At 43.7% G+C, this 25183-nt stretch overlaps 1 protein-coding gene across 4 annotated transcripts in view; it reads right to left on the reverse strand.

Moving 5' to 3' along the window:
• Nucleotides 1-768: 768 nt before the first annotated feature.
• The window catches only part of Yipf1 (Yip1 domain family member 1), a 45029-nt gene continuing 20614 nt past the window's right edge, over nt 769-25183 (reverse strand). For all 4 annotated transcript variants that reach the window (XM_033767539.1, XM_010610367.3, XM_010610365.3 and 1 more), the window contains 5 exons: nt 18676-18792; nt 15687-15853; nt 15152-15334; nt 10470-10567; nt 769-974 (listed from right to left, as the gene is read on the reverse strand). In XM_033767539.1, the coding sequence (XP_033623430.1) occupies nt 10478-10567; nt 15152-15334; nt 15687-15853; nt 18676-18792 (557 nt within the window). In that variant the 3' untranslated portion in view covers nt 769-974; nt 10470-10477. The remainder of the gene's footprint in view (nt 975-10469; nt 10568-15151; nt 15335-15686; nt 15854-18675; nt 18793-25183) is intronic.

Below are 25183 nucleotides of genomic sequence, written 5' to 3' on the forward strand. Positions count from 1 at the left end.
TCGTGTTTTTTTTTTTTTTTTTTTTTTTTTGTTTTTTTTTTTTTTTTGGTACCGGAGATCAAACTCAGGACCTTGTGCTTGCGAAGCAGGGGTAGCACCACTGAGCTAAATCCCCAGCCCTACCTCATATATCTTAACAGCAAGTACATTAAATCAAATTCCTAGCAGCCTGGAGCATGGTAAAGATAAAATATCAAGGAAAATTTTCAGGTGTCATGAAATCGCAGACACAGACATTGTGTGAGTTATTTACTTTTAATTTTTTGTTTTTGGTTTTTTGAGACAGGTCTAGCTATGTAGTTCAGACTGGTGTGGAATTCACTACATAGCCCAGGCTGGCCTTGAACTTGCAGCAATCCTCCTGCCTCAGCTTCCCAAGTACTAGAGTGAGAGGAGTTATCACCACTCCCAGAATGTGAGTTATCTTGCAACCAAGATGAATTTTCAAATTACCAATTAACTTCAACCAAAGATTCCTGTTTGACTACTTGAGGAGGACAAACAGTTGAAACGAGGAGGATCACCAAGGCAGATGACCTGACCATAATTTAGAGGACAGCAGAAGTTCAGGTGTTGGACGTGGCCCCAAAGGAAAGCCCATCACCTAATTGGGAGGTGACTGGGAGGGAACGCAAATGGTGGACCTACTCCCTTCCATTTCACTCCCAATCAGCGCATTCAGTGGCAATCAATGGGTGGAAAAGAAGAGCAGACACACACGTGTGCTGAAGAACATTTAATTTTTGTTTTGGTTGTTGTTTTGTGGTGCTGGAGAATGAAACCCAGAGCCTCAGGCATGCTAGGTAAGTGCTCTACCACTGAGCCACACCTAGGCCAGCATTTAATTTGTTTATTAATAGGTGATGAGCTTCAGTGCAGAGCCATCTGTCCATTTCCTGCTGGCTTTGGCCATTGCTTTCCTGCAGCAGATGCCAGGTCCAGAAGAACCAAGCTCCCCAGTATATGAAAGAGAACTGAAAAACAAAACAGTAACTTTCAAGACAGAGCTTCTCCCTTACAAAGTGGAGCTACATTGTAGGAAAGGATGTTTAATGTTTAAAGTTTAACCACTAACTCCCAGAATCTTGAGCCTTGAACCCTAATTTCTGTGCTCAAAGTGGAAATCACTGTTGGCAGAGAACTGACTTTAAAAAGCTTTACTCTATTTCCATGGAAATCCAGGGACTTTACGCCACCCAGATCCCCATGCTAAACTTCGCTCACCTTCTCTCTGGGAGCTGTTAGGCACCAGAGCAGGAGCAATAAAGTGGACACAGAGGAACTTAAAAAGATCTGGGAACTGGAAATCTGTGTGTGGTGGATGAAACACAAGGATATGAAGCAGGTCACAGGGCAGGGTCAGATCACTGCAATATAATGTTTAATTTAACCACTAACTCCCAGAATCTTGAGCCTTGAACCCTAATTTCTGTGCTCAAAGTGGAAATCACTGTTGGCAGAGAACTGACTTTAAAAAGCTTTACTCTATTTCCATGGAAATCCAGGGACTTTACGCCACCCAGATCCCCATGCTAAACTTCGCTCACCTTCTCTCTGGGAGCTGTTAGGCACCAGAGCAGAAGCAATAAAGTGGACACAGAGGAACTTAAAAAGATCTGGGAACTGGAAATCTGTGTGTGGTGGATGAAACACAAGGATATGAAGCAGGTCACAGGGCAGGGTCAGATCACTGCAATAGAGGGAGTTTGGATTTTCTTCTTTAGACAATGGGATGCAAAAAATAAGTATGGTGTGTTTGGCAATACTGGGGATTGAACTCAGGGCCTTCACACTGAGCTGTATCTCAACCCTTTCTCTTTTTGAGGCAGGGTCCTGCTAAGTTGCCCAGGCTGGGCTCAGGCTTGCTATCCTCCTGCCTCAGCCTCCCACAGTGCTAGGATTACAGGCGTGCATTATCACATCCTGTTAAGTAAGGAAGCAAGCATGCCTGTAAACCCAGCACTTGGGAGGCTGAGGCAGAAAGATGAGTTTGAGGCCAGCCTGGGTCATGTAATGAGTTCAAGGATGGCCTAGGCTACACAGCAAGATCCTCTCAAAATAACCCCACCCCCAAAAAAGCAGGGAAGTAATGCAGTCAAAGGCATGATCCAGTGTATTTTCAAAAGACTCCTGTGGATGGAAACAAGATATGTTAGAAGGAGAAAAAGAAAAGAGATGGTCAAACTCCGAATACTGTGTATGATAAAGATAGGACAGGTGGCCCAGCCATGGCACAGGAATTCCCTGCCCTTTCCCTCGTCCCAGCCCCACACTTAAGCCTGGCCAATGTCACCACTGCCTGGCCTGGAGTGTTCCAATAAGAAGGTCCCACAGTTACAATGCTCTATGTAGAAGGGCCTTCTAGTCTGTGTGCACGAGATACAAAATAAGGGCCAACTGTGGTGGCGCATACCTGCAATTCCAGCACTTGGGAGGCTGAGGCAGAAGGACAGCCATAAGCCTGAGACCAGCATAGGCTACACAGTGATTTCAAGGCCAGCCTGAAATACACAGTTAGACCCTGTCCCAAAAAAACAAAAACTAAATAAAATAAAATAAAAATTGGGATGTAAAATTTGGAAATGTGAGGACAGTACTCCATTATACACCCCAGAACCTAGGTACGGAGCACAGAATAGACCCTCAATCAATGGCACCTCCCAAGAAAACATCTCTCAAGCAGCTTGGCCAGGAAAGTGCCATATGATATGCACACCAGCTATTATTTTATTATTATTTCAAGTTTTCTCTGAATGTCTGCTGGGTGATAGGACCGTATTGGTGAGAAAAGCTCTGCCCTGAGGAAACTGCAGTCTATGAAGTCCAGTAAATAAGCAAATTGCAACAAACATAAGAGCTGTAGAATAGCAGAAAGAAGGAAGGAAATAGTATCACCTGGACAAGAAAAGCATATCTGAAGTGGGCCCAGAAGAATCACTAAGAAACTGCTGCCAGGTATGTTGGCACATGCGTGTAATCTCAGCATTTGGGAGGCTGAGGCAGGAGGATCATTGTTTGAGGCCAACATGGGTTACCTAGTAAATTCAAGGTCAGCCTGAATTCTAAAAACAAAAAAACAAAAACCCAAGTAGACAAGGAAAGGAAGGGCATTAGGGCATACTAGAATGTAAAGAAAAATAAAATTCAGGCCAGGGATTTAGCTCAGTGGTTCTGCTGCCTGCCCCACAAACGCCAAAGTCCCGAGTTTGATCCCGGTACCAAAAAAAAAACTTTCCACTAATTAGTGGTAGTGCTGATGCTATTATGATTATTGTGAATATATGGGACGTAAAACAAGTACTTATTAGACTCTCTCACACTGGCATCGCTGAGACACAAGATCCTTGGAAGGCAGAAGTAGATGCAGATAATAAGATAAACACAGTTAGTAAACCCTGTACTATTAAACAGGAACTGGAAGCATCAGTGTGAACTCACAATGTATCTTCTTCCAAAAGTGAAAAAACAAACAAGCAGACAAATATACTCCCTGGCTCTGAACACTGACCATGCCTGACAACAGTGCCCAAGCCACTGCAGTGAGTGTCACTGGAACCTCGCTTGTGCCCTTGAAATACCTCTTCCCCAAGAGGAACAAAGGACTCCTCAGAGAAATGGCCTGGGCTATAAGAAATACTCGAAATGAGGCTGGAATATTTTGCCATAGAAACCTGCATGTCAGCAAGACTCAGGAGTCAACCCAAGAGGCTCCCGATGGTCAAAGACAGGACAAATATCAGTAACATACTACAGCAAATGAGCACTGACAAAGAGTCTTGGGGAAAACACCACTGCTCTGAAAGGTGCTAAGTAAAGAAGAGGCATCATTTCTCTTGTCTTTGTCATATAAATTACCAAATAGTAGACAAAGTCTGCTTTTACTAATGAAGTATTCTAGTTAATAAACAAGGATGAACCAGGAATGGTGGTGCACACCTGTAATCCCAGCATTCTGGAGGCTGAGGCAGGAGGATCACTGCGAGTTAAAGACAACCTGGGCTACATAGTGAGTTTCAGAGCAGTCTGAACTACATAGTGAGATCCTGTCTCAAAAAGCAAAAATAAACAAACAAACAAAGATGAAATTGAAATATCACCATTTTAAAAGCCCTAATGGATTAATAGATTTAAGCACTGCTCACTATTGGCCACTAACATCAAAGAAAGATAATTAGATATAAATGTAATGAGTTTGGGAGGAAAGAATCTAACAACCCACATCAAGAGGTCTTGACAAAAAAAAAAAAAAGAATTTGAGCTTTTAGATCCAACCAGTAATTCAGAGAGCAGAGGTGTGGGGATCATGAGTATTGGTTGTAAGTATTGTTAACTTTAGTAACTCTATATGTGTTAAATTTCTCCAGTTTAGCAGGTAGAGTGTTTCCTTTGTGGAATTCCTGAAAGTTACAGTTTCTTGTCTCTGACCTTTAGATGTGTGGTGGTCCGGGTTACTACTACTCACGGTGGGTTGTTTTTGTTGAACCTGCTTGCTCTTTTCCTGTGTGACCTTTCAGTTACTATGGTAAACCCATCCCATAATAGTTTGTGGTTTTTTGCTTTAAAAGGCCGGTGCTTGCCGGCAATAAACGCTGCCTTGATCAGACTCTTGTCTTGGCGTCCTTCCTTTCTCTCTGCCCCATCTCCACCCCGCTGCTCTTTCAGGTTTGAGACACTGCGGGACAGTGCTCTGCGTCACCGGCTCGCGACACAGAGGAACATGTTAAATGAATCATGCAGATATAATCAGCAAAATGCATACAGCGAGAAACTGTAAGATAAATGATTCCTCAACAGTAACAGGGTAAAAGAAAGTCGAAGTAGGAATAGATACTTTAAACACATCAACCACTTACAATAAGTGTACCTTATTTGGATCCGACTGAAACAAGCTGAATTTTTTATGATATTTGAAAAGTATTCTTTTTTTTTCATGTATTTTGGGGGGGGACCTGGGATCGAACTCAGGACTCTGCACTTGTAAGGCAGGCACAGGGCCACTGAGCTAAATCCCCCACCCTTTTTTTGGTTTTTTGAGACAGGGTCTTGCTACGTAGCCCAGGCTGGCCTTGAACTTCCAGTGATCCTCCTGCCTCAGCCTCTCGAGTGCTGGGATTAAAAGTGTGTAACACCATACCAAGCTATGACATTTGAAAAGTATTCCGGGCCAGGGATTTAGCTCAGTAGTTCCTCTGCTGCCTCACAGGCGCAAGGTCCCGAGTCTGACCCCCAGTACCAAAAAAAAAAAGTATTCTGAAATTCAAGTACTGCTGTATATCTGCTATTTAAGAGTTATTTTTAGATGTGACTATGGTATTGTAGTTGTGTTTTTAAGAATTTAAATATGTATGGATGAAATAATGGAATTTTAATCTTTTTTTTTTTTTTGGAACCAGTGATAGAACTCAGGCCCTTGCACTTGCAAGGCAGGCAGCAGAACCACTGAGCTAAATCCCCAGCCTGAAATAATGAAATTTTAGATTTGCTTCAAAACAATGTAGAGGAAGAGGTGGGGAACAGATTGGTGAATGCTGATCAGGTTGGCAACTGCTGAAACAATCAGTACAAAATAATTAGTATAACACAAGTAGTAAATTTGCATTCACTACTCTACTTTTGTCTATGTTAAAATCTTCCAGGGCCAGGGATTTAGCTCAGTGGTTCTGGCGCCTGCCTCACAAGCACAAGGGCCTGAGTTTGATCCCCAGTACTAAAAAAAAAAAAAGAAATCTTCCATTAAGTTAAAAGAATAAAAAGTTATTGTATTGACCTATTTGCTGTCCCAGGTTCCCCCAATCTACTGCTAAGAAAAGGGACAACAAAGAGAACTAAGAAAGAAATGGCTCAGAGGATGAAAATGTGTTCTCTGGGCAGGGGCACAGCAGACCTGTGGAAAGGACGGAAAGCAGCATCAGTGACGGTGAGACCTCATGCAGTTTGGATGCTGTGCTAGTAGAGATCACAGCACCAAGTTAAAGCTGATTTTAGAATTAAAGAATCGATTTGTATAAACCCAGCAAAGTGGCTTATAAAATGAATGCTCTCAACATGAGCAAGTAAAGAGATAATTACATGCAGACCCTGTGTATCAAACAGTAGGATTTTAATTACAAAGGACTCTCCAGAAGCCTTCTGTTCATCTATTATTAAAGCCCTTATCACACTGCAGTACAATTATCTGCTGGAGGCCTATGGACTGAAGCACTTGTCACCGCCCAAGGGAAGGCAGCCAACTCTGTGGTCCTTCACAGGTTCCATCCCTCAAGCCAAAGATGAGCTTCCCAGGTCCACTTCCCAGGCTATACGAGGGTCCTGGCTCACAGAAGAAATATGCAATGCCTTCAGACAGGAAGTTAGTGAAGAAAGAAGGACAGAAGCCAGACATTCTTCATACCACGCCTGTGACTTAATGTAGGAGAAGATTCCCTACTTAACAAGTAATCAGAAGCTCCCCTGGGATTCTGAGGTTTCAGGGAGAGAAGAAGTTAATGCCCTCCCAGAGACCACTTCCAGGCTAAGGCTTCCAATGTACAGATTTACATGGGGAAGATTATCATGGGGATTAGAAGCCATTCTATTTTGGTGAGACCTGGAGTCCAGAGATTAGAGCAGAAGGCACAGCCAGCTCTTAAGTCTGCAGTGCTCAGGGCCTGGACAGCCTCTCTTCTTGGCAAAGCGATGGATGCTTCTGTCAGGGAGACTGCAAAGGAGCTGTTCGTCACTATCTCATTTGGAGTCATGACACCCAAATGGAGGTGCCAACACCTAAGTTTACAGATCTGAGCAAGACTATGGAGCCCAAGATTGAACTCAAGGACCCCAAGAGCCCAGCTCTCCTCAGACACTGCTTGATTCCCACGTTACAGCACCTGTGGTTCTTGGCCTGGAGCCTTACAAGGAAAGGCAAAGAAGGAACTAAGTCCCACTCAGGAGGACATCAAAAGTATCCCTCACAAATTTGATGTCGGGTATCTTGGGCCAAGGGAGAGGTCCAGGCAACTGTGCCCTGGAACACACATGGTGTCATGTCACCATGTTCCCCTGATCGGCCTGAAGCAGGCTACTCTTCTTGCTACTCAGGGCCTCATTCAAACAAGGATCCCCACTCTCATCCCTTGAAGCCACCTGAGTCACACGGTGCTCAGCTGACAGCATGCCTAAGGCACTTTTCATACCACATAGCATCATCTATTAGGCTGTTTGCCCCACCATGACGCAAGACTGAATCTGATTTTCTAGGTCCCCAAGTCCTGGTGCACAGAGGCCAGAGCACTGTCAATAAAGGTGTAAATGAAAAGACTAAAGGATGGCCCTGAGCCCAGCAAGCCAGGCACCTTTGGAAAGGGGCAAGCCTGATTTGTGCCTTCACCTTATGAGGGCTCATCCATCCTCCTACTATGAAGGGGCAATGGGTTGGGGAGTCCATCTGAAGAATGAGCTGAACAAGGGTGCAGACAATTAACCGTGATACCCAGAACTACCAATTGTTTATTCTATGGCAAGAGGCTCCAAAGCCAAACCACTGAGGCAGTGAAAGGAGCTATTAGAACTTCTACTTATATTTTATTTTTTAAAATAGAGCTAAGCTTTAATAGCTACCAATGGACAAACAAAGGTATATGCAGATATTTCAAATATACACATACTACACCAGTTTGTACTTGTAGAAAAGACTTGAAAATGGCCTCAACAATCTTTGTCTCAAGGTATTCATGCCCTGTGTTATCCCTTTCTCCTGTCATTTGCTTCTAACCAACAAAATACGGCTAAGTGATGAATGTCATTTTCAAGTTTATGAGACTGTAACTGTCTTGCTAACAGACTCTCTATTGACTCTCCCTTTATGGCTTTTAAGAAACAGCCATCAGATGAAAAGGCCACCCAATAAGGAACTAAGGGTGGCCTCCACTAGAGAGTTAGCAAGGCGGCCCTTTTCCTAACAAGCTACAACAAACTGTATCCTGCTGGTGCCACGTGAGCTGGTAGCTCCACCCCAGTGCGGCATGTGGATGAGCCCCCAGGCCTGGCCCACACCTGAAGGAGAGGAGCAAGCTGAGCAATGCCTCTATTCCCTGCCCCCAGAAACCATAAGGAGCTAAATCTTCAGTGCTATTGCAGGGCAGCAACAGAGAAGTCACCTCAAACTTAAACCTGTTTAAGACTGACAGGACATGCAGTTAAAAAGTGTGGGGACCTCAGAGCTACAGCATTGCCAGAGCAGCAAAGGGCTCCAAAAAAAGCCGAATGAAAGCTGAATGCCAGCAGTGCAGCTTTGAGTTTCAGAGGTCAAAGAAACAAATGGGAGAGCAGAAAAACTCAGAAATCATCTCCCCAAGACCTAGAGTCAATCCCAGCTCTGCCTCTAAGTGGACAGGAGATCTCTCAGTCAACTGACTTAGTCTGGCCTCATCTGTACAGCGAGGTGGACAGGGCTGGTGAGAACAGCAATGAGAGTGACTGGTACAGTGTTTTATAAAATGAAATGAGATGCACACATATCACTCTGAACCAAACTCAGGCAGCCTTGGGTAAGGCCTTGGCTTCCTTCTTGTGAGTTGAGGAGGGCATACCATATTGTCTCCAGGGCTTTGACCTTGGGTTCTAACACCACACACCTGTGAGAAAAGAGGAAGCAGGGAGAGCAAGGCCTGTGGCAGTTTATAATAGTTCCCTGCTCAGTCCATTCACTAGAGAGAAAGTCCTACCAACAAGATCCCTGGAGGCAGCTTTGATTGTCACATCTTGTGGATTACAGGACGTGCAACCTGAATTCCTAAATTAAGAGAGGAAATCCCCTTTGTTTTTCAAAAAGAAAATAAAGGATCAAAGTAAAATCAGTGGGAACCACAAAATTTCCATACACATTCTTGGTCTACTAGCAATGGGGAAGGGTTTTTTTTGGGAAAGGGTTCAGACAAAGTCTAGATGTGTGATCCAAGCTGGCCTTGAACTCATGAGCCTCTTGCCTCAGTTTCCTGAGTGCTGGAATTAAAAGTGTTATGAGCAAGTGTGTGCAGGAGCTTTTTATAAACACTATCTCTATTCTTCACTCTGTTGGTGGGGGATAGTGGGATTGAACCCAGAGTCCATCATAGCTACATCCCCAGCTATTTTTATATTTTTTAAAACAGGGTCTCTCTAAGTTGCTAAATTACCCAGGCTGGGCTCAAACATGTGTTGCTCTTAGCCTCTCAAGCAACTGGGATTATAGGCAGGTGCCTGATCTTGTAACACAGGTGGTTTATAGATAATTAACTAAGGGTCAAAGAGAGTAAGCCCCTTGGCCAAGGCACATTGCTAGTACATGGCAGGAATAGGATTTAATTGTAATTCTACTTGACAATAAAACCCTTGGCCTTTGCATAGATTACTCCACTCCCTACCCTGGAGGACAGCAGCTAGGGCAGAAAGGACAGCTGGTGATGACAAAGTACAGGAGAGATCCCCGGACTACAGTGAGATCATGTACAGAGAGTGGCTTCATTCATTTATTCCACAAATGTTTGAGCATCCGATGACACCAGGTTATGGGGTGGGCAATGAAAGCTACTCTCATGGAGCTGACTCTCACTGGGCAGACACACTAGCACATAAAGGACCCATGGATTACTAGATGACTAAACAAATTAATGTGAGGATAAATGGACACACAGATAGACAATGAGTGATATATGTGTGATATAAAATACAACAGGATCACTAGTGATGACTATTGGAAGGGTAGAAACATTTCAGACAACTGCAACAGCAAGTATCTAACATAATCTATTCCAAGAATGGAGGGTGTGGCTCAGTGGTAGAGGGCTTGCTTAGCACATGTGAGGCCTTGGGTTCACTCTCCAGTACCACACACACACACACACAGTTCAGCATGGCTACAGCCTGGGTTAACTAAGAATGCGGAACAAGCAATTGCAAGGCTTGAGGTTGAATATTTCCCCTGTACTCTCTTTAACCCACTGTACTAGCCACTGACAGTGGGATCACCTCCTCAAAGGCACAAAAATAAGGCACAAAAAGTTTAGAAGGTTTTGGAGAATCCCAGGAGTAATTTAAGAGGGGTCAATCCAGGGTCTGAGCCAGCAGGAGAAGCCACAGAGATACTAGAAAAACTACCTGAACTGTCATGAAACCAACCCATACTGAGTTGCTGGAAAGGATATATGGAGTAAAGGAAGGGCGATAGCAGGACAAAGGCAGGGGCTTCTCTTACAGTAGGACTGAAAACTCATGTTCCTCAACTTAGGAGGCCAATATCACATGGACTCCAAACCTGAAGCTTTCAACCACAAGGACACATATATAGACATGTGCACACGTGAACGCGCGCATGCACACACACACACACACACACACACACACACACTGCAGGCAAAGCATCCGGACCTCTCTGTTCTTCATGCTAACAGTGAGTGCCACACCCGCTCATCTTCTACGGTACCACACAACAAGATACAAATATAATCTCTTACTTTTCTCCTTAGCTGAACTTGGCTGCTGCAACAGTTTGGTTAGGAGTAGCTGTAGCTGTTGGGAGGTGGTCCATCTCTGGTGCATCAAAAAAGTAGGCCTGCAAGAGAAGAGCCAGGAGAGAGTCACCAACAATGGTCCAGGGAAGCGTTCTTAAGGGTTCCACACTAACAGTCCTGGGCTCTTGTGGGCCCTACGTCCCCCCACTGTATTTGCCATCACAGTGAGTTAGAGCTGTCTCTCTATATCTGTCTCACTCATCTGTGCGTACCTTTTTTTTTTTTTTTTTTTTCTTAAGTGGCAAAGTTTATTTGACAAAGTGAAGTGTGAGAGAGAAACTGACTCTGCAGAGCAAGCTTGTGCTGAGTGAAAAACAAAAAAGCAAGGCAAAAGTACACCCTGGAAGCCGTGCATGGTTGCTCATGTCTGTAATCCCAGTACTCAGGAGGATGAGGGAGCAGGATCCTTGTGATCCAAGGCTAGCCTGGACTACATACTTAGTTCAAGACCAACCCAAACTATATAGCGAGTCCCTGTCTTAAAAAAAAAAGCACACCCTGGAGAAAGCAGGACAGGCTTGTGAGGAAAGCCATGACAGCAAGCTCTTCTTGGCATCTGTGTGCATACCTTTTAAAATTTAGCCTCCATTTATTGGGCACTTATTATGTTACATGACTTTAAAACCCTGCAAGGTCAATACAATTATCCTCATCTGAGAGATGAAGAAACAGGCTTAGAGAGACAGTCATAAATGGTGGGGCCAGGACTCAAGGCTAGGTCCACCTGACTCCAAAATGCTATGTTAGAGTCTCTCCCAGGACAAAGAGTCTCTCCACACACCTTTGTGCCACCAGCACCTCACACAGGGCCTGGCACACTAAATAAATGATCAAACTATAGACAGATTGTTGTTACAGCAGTTCATTGGCTCTCTGCAAAGACCTTGAAAGGAAGTACTAGGCATGCTTCTCCTCCTAATGCTTCAGCTTGGAAATGAAAGGTCTGATGAGTGCTTCCACTTGCCACCTTCAATTTAACGATCAAAAATCAGAAGTGGGTAGGGGAAGGAAGACATCAAGGAGGATCTTCCTGTCTCAAAGTGTGAATCCTAACATTAGTCCAAGAAAATATTAACCTCGCTACTTTGAAAACTAGCTGTTCAAAGGGAAAGTAAAACTACTCCTACGGCAAGGGCCTCCAGCTCATGATCTATCTACCTTGGCGACAGTATACTTTAGAGAAGTTAACAAGTCACCAAGGACCATTTTCACCAGCTCTGTCATTTACCAGCCAGAAGGGGGCACCAATGCAACACTCTGGAGCCTGGCCCGCACATCCCTGTACTCAGCTCTTCAATCATCCTTTTCAGAAACTTCCTCACTGACGCCTTTTCTGGCTGCCTCTAGTGTGTCCATCCGCGCAGCAATTCTACTGTTTAAAAGGCTCCCTCCCTAAAGCCTCTTCCTGCAGCTGTTTTCTAGGACAGGGAAAGAAAAGTTCTGAATTTAGGAGGAAGCAGCAGCCACAGTGGCTGTTCTAGTCCCAGTCCTCCTGCAGGAGCCCCGAGTTGCCAAGGCCTGCGACCCAGGAGGAGAAACTCTCTTCCTGGCTCCTGACGAAACCCTGGTAAGATGGAGTGAGCCAGAGCCCCAGGTTCTGTGGCTACTCACAGTGACTCTGGACAAATACCTTCACCCGCCAAGCCTCAGCTTTCTTATCTATAGAACTCCAGGACTGCAAAAGATGATCTCGAAAGGCTGTTTCTTTTCTTAGGGTCTTCTCATTGAACTCTATCCCAGCAGGGTCTTATTAAGTTGCCTAGGCTGAACTCAAATGCAGCGATTTTCCTGACTCAGTCTCTGAGTGCTGGGCCTACAGGTATGATCACCATACCTGGTTTTATTTCCAGTTTAAAGATGACAGAGCTAAGGTTCAAAACAAGATTTTCTCAAAGTTGCGCAACTGTGTCTGAGCTGGATTCCAATCCAGTTCTTCTGTTCTCCAACACTGCTTGCAACTTGGCAACATGTCCACCCCCAGCCTATGAGGCCTCCAAGTAGATCACAGGCTTTCTAGGAGTAGAGACAGGGCACAGTTCTTCTGCTGTCAGTGGTTCCCCTCCAACCCAGGCTTGTGTAACTCTAAATAGGCCCATGAGGATGCATGCTCCAGATGCATCCTCCTCCATTGCCTGCCAGGTGCAGAATCTGGGGGATCGTCTACAAGTGCGCTCATTGAGGGGCCCTCAGCAGGTGTGAGGCTGTCAGTGCTTCACTGTACTGAGGCAAAAATACCATCCCATGCTCCCCAGGGGAGAGGGAGAGAGCCAGGCCGTCTGGTTCAGCCGTTGCCCCTCAGCTCAAATAACTCCCCTGCCAATTCCTCTCCCTACCCTGGCAATAACAATAATGTCTTCCGTTTGGATCACTTGTCATATTTTTCATGTTGCACGTATCATTTATGCTTACAGCTGCAAAGATGCTACTATGGTGTACATAACCAGCTCCTTTTTCTAAATAAGGAGGCAGGAGCCTGAGACAGGAAATGACCAAAGCAGGGGGTGGTGGAGTGGGGACTGGTACCATGTCTCCTCATTTCTGGGCCAGCTGTCCTCCAGAGAGGAGGAGGCATCTCCATTGTGGAGAACAGCGCCCAGGCATGGTGGGCCTCTGGTTGACCACTAAGCTTCTGTGAGGAGGACAAAATCATGCCTTCCTGGCTCCCACCCAAGACTGCCCTGCCATGCAGGGCTGAACAGAGAGGCCTGTCTCCTGTCTTTTCTCCCCCAGCTTCTCAGCCAGGTATATAATGAACAATAAACTCAGCAGGGAGATGGAAAGTCACTGTGAGAGGCACCAACAAAAGGACACTGTCGCAGAGCAGAGACCTGAGCTTTAGTCCATGCGTGAGCTGTGTGATCTCAGACCCCTGTCTCACCTGGCACTGAGGAGCATTATGTGACAGACTGGCCCTGGTAACTTCTGATGACCTGGGGCTCTTTTCCCAACATCTTTCCACCCTGCACAGTATACGAAGGGTTTCCACAGCATCTCACTGTATCTCACAGAAGCCCAGGCAGATGGGAATCTCTGACAGACAAGGAATCCAAGGTCCTGAGAGTTAAACTGCCTTAGTTCATAATGCTAAATACCTCCCGTCCACGACTCTTTCTACTCCATAACTATGCACTCTTCTACAACGTTCTTGAGCATCAAGAGCAGCAGGAAGACACTAGCTTCAGAGCCATTCACCTCAGGAAGGAGTAAGGGGAATAGGAAGTAAAAGACTTTGCTGCACGTGCCCCATGAAATGAGTTCCTTAAGAAAATGATAATCTTTCCCTGTTCCTCTCTAGTCCTTACAGAGCTGAAAAATATGATTGCCTTTTCTTCCTGCTTCTTCCTCTCACCAACTTCTCAGCCCTATATACAATGGGGGAAAATGCAGAAGATGAGAAGATGACAGTGATAACTATTTAATTACAATGAAAAGGATGTGTTCTTCAATAGAAAGAAGGGTCCCCAGGGTCATGAAGCATTTCAGTGGATTAGCTAGGTCTCCTTAGGATCAAAGGGAACCTAATTTACAGGACAGAGTCAGTGCTAAGTTTTGTATTGTCTTTGTTTTTGTTTTTGTTTTGGTACCGAGGATTGAACTCAGGTCCTTGTGCTTGCAAGGCAGGACACCAAACTACTGAGCTAAATGCCTGGCCCGAGTTTTGTATTGTTTTTGAGACAAGGTCTCACTATGAAGTTCAGGCCTTGATCTCACTATGAAGCCCATGTTGGCCTTGAACTCAGTCATCCTTCTGCCTCAGCCTCCTGACTGCTGGGATTACAGGTGTGCACCACCATGCTTGGCATGTTAAGCGTTTTCTATGTACTATTTTGTTTGATCCTCAGAACAACCCTCTGGCAGGAAATACAGCCATGCTGCAGATGAAGAGATTGATTCAGAAATACAGAATCATGGCTGCACTCAGTCAGTAGGCAACACAGCTGCCCTTCTACCTGGCCTGCCTGATGCACAAGCACAGGCTCTTCCTAAGAAGACACCTATAAACAGGGAGCCCAAACCTGCTCTAAATGTTGCTCACTTCAGGTCAACTCCACTTGCCTGCACTTGGCTTCATTCTTAAGACTTTTCACCTATGAAATTTTAAATTCAAAATCTTTCTAGCTGTAGTCTGGAAGTCAACAAGGCACCTAAAGGCAGAGTTCCTCCAAAACCATCCCCTAGCCCTATACAGAAGCACACGCCCACTCATACTTCCTCTAACAAGACATTAAAGCTTAAGCCAGACACTAACTGAATCAAACTCTCATGATTTTATCACATCCTCTCTAGGAATGTAAAACAATGTTTATTTCATGGAATCAGTTTATTTTATTTTGTGATACTAGAGATGGAACCCAGGGCCCTGTGCATGATAGACAAGCATTCTATCACAAAGCTACACCTCATCCCTTTTTCTATGTTATTTTGAGATAGGGTCTTGCTAAATTGCTTAGGCAGGCCTTGAACTTGCGATTCTCCTGCCTCAGCCTACTGAGTGCTGGGATTACAGGCATGTATCACCATACCCAGCCATGGAGTTGATTTTAAAGGAAATGTGCCTAACAGTTTGAAATCTTTTAGAATTTGTTTATAAAACACGCCAAAAGGATTCAGGAATGAGACCATACCAAGCAGCCTACAGAAAGAAGCATGTGAAGCAACACAATCGTGACGATTGTGGCCATCGCAATGCGCCGGTTATCCTCGCGAACAGCTGGCCAGAATGTCATCGCCAAGACAGAGCCTGAGATGCCGAGGGCAATCATGACTAGAATCCAACGAACTGCTTTCTGGGGGATAATCCACAGTATCTGAAAGAAAAGAGGGCGGCCAGGGATTGTTTGGGGCATTTCGGAGGAGTATTTGTTTGCTCTAGACCAATACATTTATAAACCCCTGAGCCAATCATGCCCTCAACGTACATCTGGTTCCAAGACAGGCTGGAAAAACCCCACCAGCAGGTAGACTGAGGCAGATGCTTCAGGGGTTGCAGGCCAGGCAGGCACATGCCCCCCAAGTCCTGATTTACTTTAAATTCAAAGGGGATTTTCGGCAACACATGAGTGTTAGGCTGGAAATAATGATACTTCGTCAAATTCATGGTTGAATTTTCAACCATGAAGAGAATATCATTCAGAGTTTGCTCGGTAGTATGGTACTTACTGCTGTGGGGATATAAATGAAGAGTGAATAGCCATAGACGCACACAATCTCCAGAAACGAATAGGAAACGATGTTCATAACCTTGCTGTTTCTCCACATGAGAAAACCCCAGAGAGCAAGAGGAACCAGCCAGGAATAGGCATAGATGACTGTCGCTGCTATGGACACTGCAGATGACAGGACACAGTTTTCATCCACATCATGGTAACATTCTGTCATAGCACTTTTGAAAACTTACTGGCCTTTTCTCCTAGCCTGTCAACTTTTGGCAGAGGACTATGGGATCATGTCTTACTGGTCTGCCATTTCCTGGGCCTGGCATAGTATCAGATACCCAGTGAATGCCTGACAAATGTTTGCTGAACTAATGAATCTTTAGTTGTGTTCTTTGGTCTGCCTTTGTTGTGATAACCAGTACTCTTCTATATGGCTTTCATAATTCACTCAACAACAGCTAATATTATTAAAAACTGAATTATGCAAGTGAAATACTCCAGAGGGTCACACCGCTAGTGTTTAAATAACCAAGCATTTCAATCAAATAAAAGGCAACCATCCCCTTGGAAGAACACGTCCTCCTCCCTAGCAAAACAAGAGCTGACACTGATTTCTTTAGCAAATTTATTAAAATGCCCTGGGTACAGATTAACTTGTTCTGCATGCTATTTAGAGATCTTCCTGTCTCTGAAATATAGAATTCTAGCTCATGGATGAATTGCTTGCACTATTCTCCAGTTTCACTTTCCTCCTTAAATAAATAACTGCCTCGGTGGTGAAGGGCTCGGCAGGGGCCCCTGGAAACACAGCATTTAGTATTTCATGGCACTGATCCCTCCTCTCTCACAGCAGCTGCCCTCCAGGACTGTCTTCCCTCTGCTGGAGTGGAAAATCATAAAGCATGGTGCAAGCCCTTCCCACGTGGAAAGCAGCAAGCAGCTCACTTAACACATCCTAGTGATGACAAAGCCCCCTCAGCAATTACATCCGACTCTGGATAAGTTGATTGTGCAAAACATCTGGAGCTCCTAGAGCAGGTTTTTCACTTTGGAACCCTCATTAAGCCAAAGAGAATTTTGTTGACATAATGCCTTTTCCTTGGTTAACCAAAAGAGAATGAAACCCTACTCTATCGACAGGTACCATTCATTGATCATATATTGGGCATCAGGAGTTACACTCAGTATAAATGATAGGTAAGGACGTGTGATAGTCAAGGCACAGTCTCTGTGCAGTTGTCATGGGTTCTAATCCTAGGCAAAGTAAGCTTTCAGGTGGTGAGTTACTTCCTGCCTTAGTTTCCCTATCTGCAAATGGAAACAAAATTATCTTTAAACTTATTAGGAGAATTAAATAAATAAAAACTGGGAAGAACTCAGGAGAGCAGGAATTGATAATAATAAATGCTCGATCAAGACAACTTTTTACATGAAATAGTTAATATAATCTATATTATTGTTTTAGATCAGAGAAGTTAATTTGATCATGATCACATAACTAACAAGTTGGGGGAAGCTGGATTTAACTCCAGATGTGATTCATATTCTTTACATAAAATGGGAAAATGCTTATCGATGTGTCTGTGACTATCTTACTGGGACATTATGTCAGTGTCTGATACAGATAAAGACCCTCCTAGGCTTCCAGGTCCCCAGGAACCGTGGGTCACTCTTCTTGTAATACACCCACACAATCCTGATACAGAAGTTAGCATGTACGGCTTACAGCAATATTCATTCATCTATCTTGCTTTATGAGCGAAGCTACTTGAAGGCAGGGCTAAATTCAAACCAAAGATATCTGACAAAAACAAACGAATAGAATTGAATCTGAGTCTGACTCCACGATGGAGAAGGACAAAAAGGGAAAATGGGCACAGAAGGCAGAGGGGAGGAAGAGAAGGAAGGGTAAATGCATACTCTGTCCCTGTATACACACATGACCATATACAGATATACACAGACACACACACATACACATACATCATTTTGTACAAACCACTATTCTAATACATGTATCAACTCTTTCTGCTTACAATAACCCTGTAATATAAGTATTATCATTTCCATTTCACCAGTGAATCTGAGGCTAGGAGAGATGAAATAACTTGTTCCAAGAGATGGAAGCTGACAAGGGGCAGACCTAGAAGCCGCAGCCAGTGCTCTGGCTCTGGAGCTGCTCTTATTCAGGCCAGTGATACCCTCTCAGGATGAGGGTGGCTAGGGAGGGGGCTGGGACTTGAGAAAGTACGATGGGTCAATCTGCTATGAAGCCAAACTTCCTCACGTTGTAGTGGCTGTCATCTGCAAGTCCCTAAGAGCTGTTCTTTCTTTTCTTTTCACTGCCTAATATTGACATAGGAAAGGAAGTTTTAAAACAAGAACGTGATTTATAAGCCTATCACCAGGTCACATTCATTTGTGCATTCTTCCTTCCAGACCTTGACCACTTGTAGACTTCTCTTTAACAAAGCTGCTAACAGAACAGGCACTGGTCTGGCCTCAGTTGTCAGTTTCCCACGTTGCCCTTCATAATCAGTGGTCACAGCCTATCTCTGCTATCTGAGCCATCACAAGATAAATAACAACGCCTCTATTGTTTCCAGGACTGGGACAGTATAAAAACGCTACAATGGAGACTTTCACACACACTGTTTTTTAGTTATTTTCTACTTTTTTAAAATAATTCCAAGGGCCACTGGATCTTGCTTTATAGCTTTCCTAAAAATTATGTGAATTTATAATACTTTGAAGGTATGCTTATCTCTGAATTGCATACATTTAAAATGCTAAGTTTTATATCACATACATTTTACCACGGGAGGAAAAGAAATAAAGAATGGATAGTAACTTTGAGCCAGGAGGGATGTTTAAACCTTAAAATAGAGAAGGCAGGGGCGGCAGCACTGAGACATGGGGCCCATGGGCTCAGGGGTAAAAGAGCTCATGGTTAGAAACTGACAGCATCTAAATGAGCCACATTATTCACCAACCTTTTTGGAATTCGGGCACATAATGGTATGTCTTCTCTCCCAGATGGATTAAGAAGTTGGAAAGATTCCCACTAATTGCTATGGCAAAGACCAATGTGGCACATATCCAAAAGGGCCCTGCAAAAGCAACCAGAAAATTCAGACACAGGAAAATGAACCAACAGCCTTTAGATTCTTATAGACTAATTTATCTTCCTCTCCTCATTCATGTAAATGATGGAAAATGAATTCTGGATGCACTCAACACTTATTTAATGGGGATTCTTTTTTTTTAAGTCAAAACACAGCTCAGCAATTAGTTGCCTTAAAGATGGGGGAAATTAGAATCCAGAGGCAAAAATACCTCCCATAATTAGGTGAATACAGACATTGATTCGTGTATAGTTTCTTTTATTGGAGGATCATCAAGAAAATTCATAGATGTTTGGTTAAACTCTCATCAGATGTAAGCAGCAATGATTACTTCCCTTATCAAAGTGTCAAATGTTAATGCCAGAGAAAAATAAGTTAAATCAGACAGGTCCTTCTGCAGCATCAGTGAAGAGCAAGGCAAGGCCAACACTTTCAGCAGGAGTTCATCTCAGCTATTACATCGCTATGCTTCTGTTTGAAAGGGGGCAGTTTAAGGCTTTTCTTCTATTTTTCTTTAACAAAAAGATAATACATACACACAGTTCAATGTTCAAAAGGTGGAAATGGGCATACAGAGAAAAGTGAAGTTTTCCTCCTCTCAGCAGTGCCCTAGCTCTCCATTCTGTCTCCCCAGAACTTACCACTGTAGCTGGGTTCTAGCAAATGCTACCACAAATATTCCACACATAGAAGTGAGTGTGTGTGTGTGCGTGCGTTTGTTTGGTTTTATTTTTGTTTTTTCCAACAGGGGATTGAACTTAGGGCTTTGCACTGAGCTCCAGCCCTGCTGATTGATTGATTGGGGGAGTGAAGCCAGGACCTTTGTGCTAAGCTATATCCTCAGTCATTCACTTAATTAATTAATTACAGGAATGAACCCAATGCCTTCACTCTAAGCTACATCTTCAGCCCATTTTTAATTTTTGAAATAAGGTCTCACTAAGCCACTACATTGCCCAGGTTAGGCTCAAACTTGGGATCCTCCTGCCTCAGCCTTCTAAGGTGCTGAACTACAGGCATGCACCACTACGCCAGACTGTGTTTGTTTTATACAGATGATGACAGATACATGTATATTCTACTGGGCAGTTTTCTACTTTCACCTTAATATGGCTTAGATCATACCACAGCTAGTCATTTTAAAAAACTGCCTCTAAATAGTTATAAAACTATCCACTGAGTGGATGAGTGTACCATGGTGAAACTCCTTTCACCAAAGGCTTGATTTCATGAGCACCATCCTGTCTCTTTCTACATAGAAAATATACAACATTGAACAATTTAATTTTTGTTTATTTGTTTGTTTGTTTGTTTTGAGACAGGGTCTCACCATGTAGTTCAGGGTGGCCTTGAACTCATTATGCAGCCCAGGGTGGCCTCAAACTCAAGGTGATCCTCCTGCCTCAGCCTCCTGAGTGCTGGGTTTAAAGTGTGCACCACCATGCCTGGCTTACAAATGTGATTTTTAAATTGAGAAATTTTAATAGTTTTTATGAATTTCATTTTTTTCAATTTCACTAATACGTCACCACACCCTTTGGGATAATTTCAGGCACCTTCACAGATGATTAAATGAAGAAAATTACTGTACTCGGGGAGAAGACAAACAGAAATGGATGAGCACTTCTCAAAGCCATGCTCTGGCTCCTGCAGGGGACATCAATAGGATACCCCAGAGTCCCAAACATCAGCTTTCCACAAGTGCCTGTTTCCTCACTAGACTACAAGCTCTCTGCTGCAGTCAGGGCTAAACTACACTATATCATTCTAAGTGCCTACCACATAAAAGAAAAAGCAAAACAAACCAGGTACAGTGGAAAATACCATAATCACAGCTACTCAGAAGGCTGAGGCAAGAGAATCACCAGTTGAGATTCATACCCTATCAGCCACTAAGTACCATCCAGGCCCTGGGCTAGGGGAGAGAGGGAGAGAGAGGGAGAGAAGGGGGCGGGGGGAGGAGAGAAAGGGGGGGGGAGAGAGAGAGAGAGAGGGAGATCAAAACACTTAACCTCAAGAGAGCAGGCAGCCCATGGGACCACAGGCAGAGCACTACATGTAGACAACATGGTGTCTAAGCTGGGATCTGCAGAAGCATAGGAGTTTGCAAGTGAAGGCAGAAGAGAAGCACAATCCAGCAAGAGGGACTGGCAGGAGCAGAGACCCAGAAACAAGAGAAAACAATGCAAGAGCAAGGAAATGTGAGGCTAGGAGTAGCCAGAGGTTGGAGCTGGACCAGGGCCGGATCAAGAAGGGTCTCAGAAGCCCTGACAGTGAGTTAGGAGTTTATCTTAAGGGCAACTTGCAGCCTGGCACGAGGAGACATTTATGAGTGCACTGCTGTTCCTTGGTACCTGCAGCAGACTGGTCCAGGACCTCAAGGATACCAAAATGTGAAGACACTCAAGTCTTCTAGATAAAATTACATATAATTTGCATATAATTACATAGTATTTGCATATAATCTATGCACATCCTCCTGTGTGCTTTAAATCTTGTCTAGATTAACTGCAATGCCAAGTACAATGCAAATGCTACATAGAGAGCTATTTATCCTGAACTGGTTAGGGAATAATGAGAAGGAAAAAAAATCTCTATTTGTTTAGTACAAATGTAATTTTTTTTTTTAAAAGACAAGGTCTTGCTATGTAGTTCAGGCTGGACTTGAACTCACTATGCAGCACAGGTTGGCCTTGAACTTGCCGTAGTCTTCCTGCCTCAGAGTCCCGAGTGCCGGGACTACAGGTGGCACCACCATGTCCAGCTCAGATGCAATACTTTTTCAAATGTTTTTGATTTATGATCAGTGAAATCTGCAGATGTGGAACCTACAAATCCAGGGGCCAACTGCACTGATTTAAAGACTTGCCCAGCATCTCTGGCTGCCCCATGCCCTAAGCTGTCTAACAACCCCGGCACAGCAGGAGGTGGGGCAAGAAATTTTCAGGTAGTCTGGAAAGTCATCTGCATCCGCATCCTTGTTCTGCTTGTCTAAGTTTAATCTCAGCAATTTATTCTTGGACAGAAGCAAGAAAACTTCCTGGCTCTTAGCATTCTCATCTCTCTCTCTCCTGTTTGCAACCCTTCCTCAGGCTTATATAAAAAGGCCCATCGTGATCAGAGGTTAAGAATCGCTCCAGCCACCCCCACAGGAAGCTGGGGCTCCTGCTTCAGGTAACACACACTTATCCCAGAGCCACCAGGCTGCTTCACCCTGCCTTCTCTCTCACCCTCCCAGGCCAAATTCCTACTCACTATAGAGGAGTGACAAAGACCTACACTGCACCTGTAATGACATTTTCATATTATGCATTTTTATAGTATGAAATATTTGTGACAGAGAAGATCAAACGATAAACACATGTGCCTACTTTGCCACTGTAAACATTTTTTTTTTTTTGGTACCAGGGATTGAACTCAAGAGCTTGCACTTGCAAGGTAGGCACAGTACTACTGAGCTAAATCCCTGGCTCCATAAACATCTTTTTAAACTCTATGTAGTGCACATACCTGTATTCTCAACTACATGGGAGGCTAAGGTAGGAAAAATGCTGAAGCCAATGAGTTCAAGACCAGCTTGGGGAGCACAGTGAGGCACTGTCTCAAAAAAAAAAATCTTTTTAATGGTGTCACATCATTCATATTCTTTTACCACATGCTTTCTAAAATTTGCCTTGTTCTGAGATAAACCTACCTTGATGTTCATATGAAGATCTCACTTTAAGAGCTACAGAATTCTGTGTATGAATATACCACAATTTATCCATTCTTTTGCTGATGAATACTTCGGTGGTTTTTAAATATTTGCTATTACAAGCAACAGTGCTTCAGTGAATGATACTCTTCTTATGTAATATTGTATATATTCACTTCTCTAAAAATATGTATCTAAGTGAGGAATTGATGAGTTAGTTATAGGACCCAAGCATCTTCACACTGCTCTAATGTGTGTACCAGTTACACATCCATTATTAAAACTGTTGCTCTTATGCACTTGATAACAGCAGCAATGTGTATGAAATCTGACTTGGAGCTGAATGCAATCCCTGTAGTTCCAGAAGCTTCGAAGACTAAGGTGGGAGGATTGCAAGTCTGATGCCAGCCTGGGCAATTTAGCAAGACCCTGTTTCAAAATAAAAAAGACAGCCAAGTATGGTAGTGCATGCCTATAATCTCACCACACAGGAGACTGAGGCAGGAAGATCACTGCAAGTTTGAAGCTAGCCTGGGGTACACTGAGAGTGTAAGGCCAGCCTGAATTATATGGAAGGACCCTGTCTCAAAAAACAATAGCTGGGGGCCGGGGATTTAGCTCAGTGGTTCTGGCGACTGTCTTGCAAGCGCAAGGACCTGAGTTCGATCCCCAGTTCCAAAAAAAAAGATTAAAAAAAAAAACAATAGCTGGGCATGGTGGTACACACCTGTAATCACAGCACTTGGGAGGCTGAGGCAGGAGAATCACCACGAGTTCAAGGCCAGCATGGGCTACACAATGAGCTTGAGAAGACCTTATCTCAAAAAACAAACAAAAAAGCGTGAGGGGAGAGGATGCAAAGTAAGAAAAAAAGAGACAGAGAGGGATAGAGGAACACAGGGAGAAAGAAGAACTGGGGATATAGCTCAGTGCAAAGGTCCTAGGTTCAATCTTCTTTACCAAATCAATCAATCAAACTTAGAGTCTCTCACTTCTGTGCTCAGACTCTCTAATGGCCTCTCATTCAGTAAAAGCCAAAGTCCTCATGGTGACTTACAAGACCCAGTCAGGTGTACCCAACACCTGCAATCCTGTGTCATACTAAAAATGTATACATTTTTGGGGGTCCCAGGGATTGAACTCAGGTCCTTGCACTTGCGAGGCAAGCAGCAGAATCACTGAGCTAAATCCCGGCCCAATACTAAAAATATTTTTTAAAAAGGAAATTTTGTTACTTACAAATGTTAACTATATTATACCTTTAACATGCAGCCAAGACAATTCCTCTTCACTCAGAGTGGGCCCAGGCATGGGAGGACTGTCCAAGCCACTGGCCACAAGCTGGAAACGCCTGGATCAGTGTCTGCCCATCCACCCTGCTTCCCTGATCTACTCGAGCTCCTTGTCTACCGCGCCAGCCTGCACTACTCTGGAACACAGCAGGCCACTCCTACCTCAGGGTCTCTGCTCTGGCTGATCCTTCTGCTTCTAATGTTCTTTCCTTCACTGGACACAGACATCACTCCCAATTCCTTCAGGTTTTACTCAAAACTCACCTCTGAAAAATCTCTACCCCCTCCCACACCACACAAACACTTCAGGTCCTGACTGTGTTTTAAATTTTCACCTTAGACTTGTAACTAGCAAACTACTGTATATATTTTTACTTGTTTTCTTTGTTTATTGTTAAACTCAGTAGACTACAATCTACTTAAGGGGCTTCTGTTTTATTCACTGTTGTATACAAAGTGCCTGGAATAGTAAGCATTCAATGTTTGTTGAATTAATTGAATTAAAGACAAACCAACTTTAATATGCTTGCTAAAGTGATAGGCATAAATGTCTTGTTTTAGTTTTTATTTCCCTGATAGAAGCGAGTGATTAGCGTTTTATGCTTTTATTGGCTATTTGGTGTCTTCTGTGAACTGTCCATTCTTCTCCAGTTGTTTAATACCTAAAATTTATAGTTCTTGCTTCTCATCTTTTGGTGGTTATGTGCACTGCAAATACATTTCTTCTGTTCCATCCTTTTTTTTAAGAGTTACTTTATTGTATAGAAATATTCACTTTAAGCTGAAAGATAGGTGATTCATTAGTTTCTCCCCAGACTTTGCATAATGGCACATTTGTGCTCTATTTCTTTTTTGTTGTTGTTTTTTGTTTGTTTGTTTGTTTGTTTGTTTTTTGAGACAGGGTCTCACTATGTAGTTGAGACTGACCTGGAACTCACTATGTAGCCTAGGCTGGTCTCAAACTCACAGTGATCCTCCTGCCTCAGCCTCCCGAGTGCTGGGATTACAGGCATGCGCCACCACGCCCGGCTGTCCTCTATTTCTTGACCACTTTCCTCCTACATCTCCCTATGGCCCATGCCTCTCTACTATAAAACACTTTACTGAATTTTAATCATGTCTAAAAGGTCGTGAGCCTACTAGTATTATGGCAAGAAGCAAATCTGGGTTCAAACCCTGGCTTTGTCATGAGAAGCAGCATAGCATAATGATAGAGATACAAAGTATGAGCTACGGTGCTGATCTGAAAACTGAGCCCAGACACTTACTAGCAATATGATACTGGGCAAGTGGCCGGGCCCATGACTTAGTGTCCATATCTATAAAATGGAGACAATAACATCTTCCTTGTAAAGATGGGGTAAATGATTTACTGTAGGTTCGGCCTTGA

This window comes from Fukomys damarensis, unplaced genomic scaffold, assembly GCF_012274545.1.
Source record: "Fukomys damarensis isolate Sample0158 unplaced genomic scaffold, DMR_v1.0_HiC HiC_scaffold_23, whole genome shotgun sequence".
Lineage (NCBI taxonomy): Eukaryota > Metazoa > Chordata > Mammalia > Rodentia > Bathyergidae > Fukomys > Fukomys damarensis.